The 6000-nt window shown below is 41.9% G+C and overlaps 1 protein-coding gene across 1 annotated transcript in view; it reads right to left on the reverse strand.

The window, feature by feature from the left end:
* Positions 1–5726, reverse strand: part of LOC130029805 (interferon-induced protein with tetratricopeptide repeats 1-like) — a 59084-nt gene extending 53358 nt beyond the window's left edge. Inside the window, exon 1 of the mRNA XM_056120832.1 lies at positions 5703–5726. Coding sequence (XP_055976807.1) covers positions 5703–5707 — 5 coding nt within the window. The 5' untranslated portion in view covers positions 5708–5726. The remainder of the gene's footprint in view (positions 1–5702) is intronic.
* Positions 5727–6000: the final 274 nt, after the last annotated feature.

Below are 6000 nucleotides of genomic sequence, written 5' to 3' on the forward strand. Positions count from 1 at the left end.
CCTCTCGAGGGACTTCTGGATCGTCCCAGAGCAAGCAGCAATGCAACCCTGGCATTGATGGAACAATTCAGAAAGCATAAAATGTGGTATGATACGAGCCATGATGACCTAAGAGACAGGACCCCATGGGGCAAGAAAAGTTAAACGGGAGTTGTAGTAAAAGTCAACCGGTTCTGCCCCTGGAGCCTAGAGAACTGAGTTTTGGAATCTATATCTCTCACAGTGCTTATCCAAGTAACTGAAAATATTAATAAGAAGTAAACGTAATTGTTTAATATGTACTAGTAAGGGAAAGAGAAAAGCAATATAGATGCTTGTTGCCCTGTGCGAATTTCTCAGTATAGTCTCAGAATGTCTCCTTGAGTAAATTCCCACAAAGAATTGCCTCTGATTTACCTCTGTAAATGATTAAAAATACCTACGGTCAGTCCTGTACCTCGAACCCCCTCAGATTCTCAATATAGAGTATTTGTTTGGAGATAATAAACAGGACATTTTGACTATCTGTGTCCCCTGTCTCTCTGTTCCTCTGCTGGAGTGGCCTCGTAGGTGGCGCTCATCCACCAAATGCGTCATGCACTTGACTCACACACATGGACTAGATATGATGGTGCTTCGTGAGCGTTGTCACATAATGAGACGATAGCACAGCGGTAGGGCGTTTGCCTTTCCCGCAGCCAACATGGCCGACCCGAGTTCGATTCCTCCGCCCTTCTCGGAGAACCTGGCAAGCTACCGAGAGTATCTCGCCCGCACGGCAGAGCCTGGCAAGCTCCCCGTGATGCATTCGATATGCCAAACACAGTAACAACAAAGTCTCCAATGGAGACGTTACTGGGCTCGCTCAAGCAAATCGAAGAACAATGGGAGGGCCTTTACCTTTACTTAATATTATGTGAAACTCCTGAATATCGAATATGGTCTCATCAATTCAGGGTATTATTGTAGGTATTTATATGTCAAAAAGTTGAGAACATCACTTTACCAAATGTGTTATAATAAAATTCTTGTGAATATCCTATGCCTTTTGCCATTTAAAGAACTGCTCTACTGTGTTTTGTCCAGTGAAGAGTACAGGAAAGGTTTGAAAAAGAAGAGTTGCCACGGAACTTGAAGATAAAAAATTGGATTCGCCAAAACAGCATGAGACTAAAATTTTCTACCTGAAATTAAATTAAATATTGAGGATGAAAAGTCATTAAATTCTTTTTGTTTATTTTGTGAAACTGCTCATCTTACTTTTGTCAGATTTAAAAAGTGTTTCCTCTATGAGCTGTGACGTTCATACAGCAACCTGGTAGACTACATCTAATTGTAAGTCAAATTTAAATGTTTGTTTCTTTCTCTCCCTGGCAACGTTACTTCGCAGTAATCTATTTGTCTTCATAAACCTAGAAAGAAAGCTTTTCTGTCTATAATAGTTAATTTGAAAACAGTTTGTATTACTAAGGCTCTGACTTGGAATATCAGAAACATTCTGCTTTAGGAACCAAAATTAACCCCACAGAGTCAATGTCTTGCTTGGACTTTTAGAACTTAAATGTTTTCATTAAAATGCATACGTGTATGTAAGTTATGTGATAGATGTGTTAATTGCCCAAAGAGGAAGGAGTGTATTTAGAATGTATGCATGGGGGGCTGGCTGGAGCGATAGCACGGTAGGTAGGGCATTTGCCTTGCACACGTCCCACACGGCCAACCCAAGTTTGATTCCTCTGCCCCTCTCGGAGATCCCAGCAAGCTACCGAGAGTATCGCACCTGCACGGCAAAACCTGGCAAGCTACCCGTGATGTATTCAATCTGCCAAACACAGTAACAACAAGTCTCAAAATGGAGACAATACTGGGTCCGTTCGAGCAAATCGATGAACAATGGGAGGACAGACAGTGCTATATGGGGGGCTGGGGATATAGGACAGCTGGGAGGCATTTGCTTTGCACCTAGCCTAGATGAGTTCGATGCATGGCATCCCAAATAGTTTCCTGACCACCATCAGGAGTGGTCCCTAGGTGCAGAGCCAGGAGTGACCCTTGGGCATTACAAGGTGTGGCCCCAAAACAAACAAACAAAAAAACCCTAAAAGTCATAGAATGCATGCATTTAAAATTACCAGAGGCATACTTTTTTTTATTAGTGAAACACCATGAGGTACATTTGTACACTTACAAATTTTTGTGCTTGAGTTTCAGTTATACAATGATCGAGTGCCCATCCCTCTCATTCTCCACCACCACTGATCCCAGTATCCCTCCCACCCGCCATGCCCCCTATCCCACCCTGCCTCTGTGGCAGGATATTCACTTTTGTTCTCTCTCTCCTTTTGGGTGCTGTGGTTTGCAAAAGAGGCATTGAGTGGCAATCATATTTGGTCTATAGTCTACTTTCACCATGCATCTCCCATCCTGGGAGGGTCCTCCCAACACCCTTTATTTGGTGCTCCCTTCTCTCTCTGAGCTGCCTTTTACCCTAGCATGTACAGCTGGCCTCCAAGCCATGGAGTAAACCTCCTGGTACTTATCTTGGCTATTCTTGGGTGTTAGTCTCCTATTTTGTTACTTTATGTTCCCCAGATGAATGCAGTCTTTTTATGTCTGTTCCTCTGTTTCTGACTCATTTCACTTAGGATGATACTTTCCATGTAGTTCTAACAGCCACATAGTTCTCCATTGTGTAGATGTACCAAAGATTCTTTAACCAGTCATCTGCTAAATGTTAATCGGGCACTCAGGTTTTTTCCAGGTTCTAGCAATTGTAAAGAGTGCTGCAATGAACAAACAAGTGCAGATGTCACTTTGACTATACTTTTTCAGAGGCATACTTTAAATATCTTACAGTTTTGTGTCAAATATCATAATAAAGATGCAATTAAATTAGTTAGGTAACATAATTATATTTAGATAAAAGTAGTGTATGTTACCTTACTAAATTATCACTTTTTATTTTATTTCCTTACATGCATGAAATACTCTATTTTCCCCTATCAAATCTTAATTTTTCATTAAAAATTATCTTCATGTGTATTAAAGCATGTCTCTGTAAAAGAAAACTATCTATAAAACATATCAAATACAAATGTCACACCTAAGAATTATTTTATATAAAATAATTTATATAAGACATCTAGCCTACTATTTCTTTTATATACGATATCTAGGCTATTGCTTACATTTCTTTAAATTTTTTTTGATTGAAGCCCCTTTACAGTTTTATTACAGATGCCAAGGAATAGTAAAAGGACTGGAGGATGCGTCAGTTTTCAAGTTAATTCCCCAGCATGTCAGGCCCCTCCCCCAGCCCTAAGCACCTCCATGTGTGACCCTAATGCCATAAATACCTGGACAGGTACCACACTTCTAGTCAAAGAGATGACAAGAGTTGAATCCTGGGGTTTTCAAAAGACCTTCTGCAAGAGGAGAGTGACATTTCCAGGGAAGTCTCAGGGTGCCACAGATGCACCCTGGTTATGCCCCAGTTGCTTCTGTGAAGGGCCTGGCTGATCTCAGGCTTGGTTCATGGGTCAGAGTAGACAGCATCTTAAGAATTCATTGCTTCAGAAATGAGCCGGCCCAGGAACTCTCCAGATCAGTGCTTATTACGCTACGCTAATCTGCATAGCGCACTAAGTACTGGGACGTCTAGTCAAATGGAGACTTGAAGATAATCCGTTATATACAGATGTTGGTTTACAAAGGTGCACACCTGAAGATTATAAAATATTGTAAGGCAATATTGTTTCAATAAAGCTTTAAGAAGGAAAATTATAAATTTGGGATAATGCCTTTCATTCGGGGGAAAGGGTAGGGAACAATGATCACAACCAGCTGTGTTCAGAACTTACCTCCTGCCTGTGTTCCGGGATCACTTTTGGCAGTGCTTGGGTCTTTATGCAGTGCTGGGGCTCAAACAGAATTGGCAGTGTGCAAAGTAAGGGCCTTAAGTCCTGTCCTAGCCCTCTGGTCCTAAGAATGGACTATCTCTCTGGCCTGAGTGAGGTACTGCCTAACAGTCACTCAAGGATACTGAAACAAACCACACTACGAAGAGCAAGGCTCCAAGGAGACTTCGTTTGGGGTCAGTGATTTCCAAATAACCACTTTCTTTTCCCCAAAGTATCCTGCAAATAAGCAAACCTCACTTTATGTCAACACACTTCCAAAGTATCCATTTGTCCACACAGTTCAAATTTCATTCACTCATTTTACACACAACCACGCAGGAAGACTTTGGTGTGTCTTGGAAATACATGTGATTCTTGTGAAATATTTTTAATTCTAAAGTATATCTCTGATCGGTTCAGTTCTCACCAGGATTCAGCATCTAGTTGTTTGCACAGAACACACAGGTTGGGTGTGCTACAGGGCATTTGGCACACACTCTTTTCCCTATATACACTTCACAGGAAAATGTAGCAGGTCAATATGAGGTCCCAAATAAATGTACCTTCTGAATCTTATAGCAAATTGCAAGGAAGAAGATATCTCATCAATAGAAAGCTTGCCACTAGTTGGGGTGGGGGTGGAGGAGAAAGGTCAGGGAAGGGAACACTATGACATTATTAGCAAAGGTAAGGGGGTCACTCTGGAGACCAGAATGCTGAAAGAAGGTTTAAAGTGCTTACCACAGAGGCAGGCTGGGGAGCGGGAGGGTAATTGGGAATGCAGGGGAGGGAAGTGGACATTGGTGAAGGCGGTGATATTGGAACTTTGTACACCTGAAATGCAATCAGGAATAACTTGGTATCTTTGTCATTCACAGTGATTCAATAAAACTCATCATGGTAAATTAAATTTAAAAGCGTACAGTTTTGAAAATGACCACACCATCACAATAAGAGTCCCAGATCTGATTTAAACTTTTCAAATATGAGAAACAAAAGAAGCAGATTTTTGGTTTCTTTCTTCCAAACCCCAGATCACATTGGTCAGATTTTTTCTGCAAGAACTTTAGCATGCCCTCCCTCTGGGTTCTCAACAAGCTCCTCTCCTCCCCAGATGCCACCATCCTGTTCTGCTGGAAGTTCTGCCCTCAGTGGCTGTCTCATTCATTGCGTTCTAAATGAGAAAGAGCCACAGAAATTCATGTATATGAGTTGGGGGCAGCGAGGTGGCTTGGTGGCTAATAGTTTCTACCTTGCAAGTGTAAAGCCACAAGTTTGATCCCTGGTGCAACGTCCATGTGCCAGGCAAGGTTCTGGCAGCTACAGCTACAAGATCCTGATGCTGCGATTATTTATAACTGCATGCAGCCTGGTGTGTGTGTGTGTGTGTGTGTGTGTGTGTGTGTGTGGGTGTGTGTGTGAGCATCTTAACTGAAGGGTGAGAGTCTGGGGAAGCACCACAAGTAAAACGACATTCTAGCACCAGTCAGGCCTGAAAGCTTCCAGACAGTACATGTGTGAACACCACAACTAAAAAGAACCACAAAACCACAAAACTTCAGTGAGAAAGACAACCATATGTGCTGACACCACAATCAAAAGTGTGAGACCTTTGGTAATACAAATGCATCAACAGAGGGAAGGGAAGGGAAGGTGGAAACAAAGGCATGGATTAGTAAAACAGTCTGATCTGATTAGATAAATATAGGTTCATCTATAAGCATACTCAGATTCAGCCTTATTCAGGAAATTGTATGCACAGATAAGATTCAATTGTTTTATCAGAAAATCAGACTCTTTCACAGAGAAGCAGGAAACCTTTACCTCATGGTGACTATTTCTCTGCAGCTTTGAAGGCTGATGTTCAGGCTGATTTCACCTTTTGCTTGTGGATCACGAGAAAATACTGAAGAGCTTGCATTTGGATGCTGGCTGTTCTGTCTGTGCTTTTATGAACAGGAGAAGGAAACCAAAACTTCCTATGCAATAGCAAGTTTCCAAATGAAGGGAAATAGAAACTGAAAGTGAGAGAGGCTCCCCTCCCCTCCACTGGCAGTCAGGTTCCACACAGACTCTGAGCACTGTGCTTGAGAAATGGTTCATAGACACAGATCCCAGACCC

Source organism: Sorex fumeus, unplaced genomic scaffold (genome assembly GCF_029834395.1).
Source record: "Sorex fumeus unplaced genomic scaffold, SorFum_2.1 ptg000043l, whole genome shotgun sequence".
Classification (NCBI taxonomy): domain Eukaryota; kingdom Metazoa; phylum Chordata; class Mammalia; order Eulipotyphla; family Soricidae; genus Sorex; species Sorex fumeus.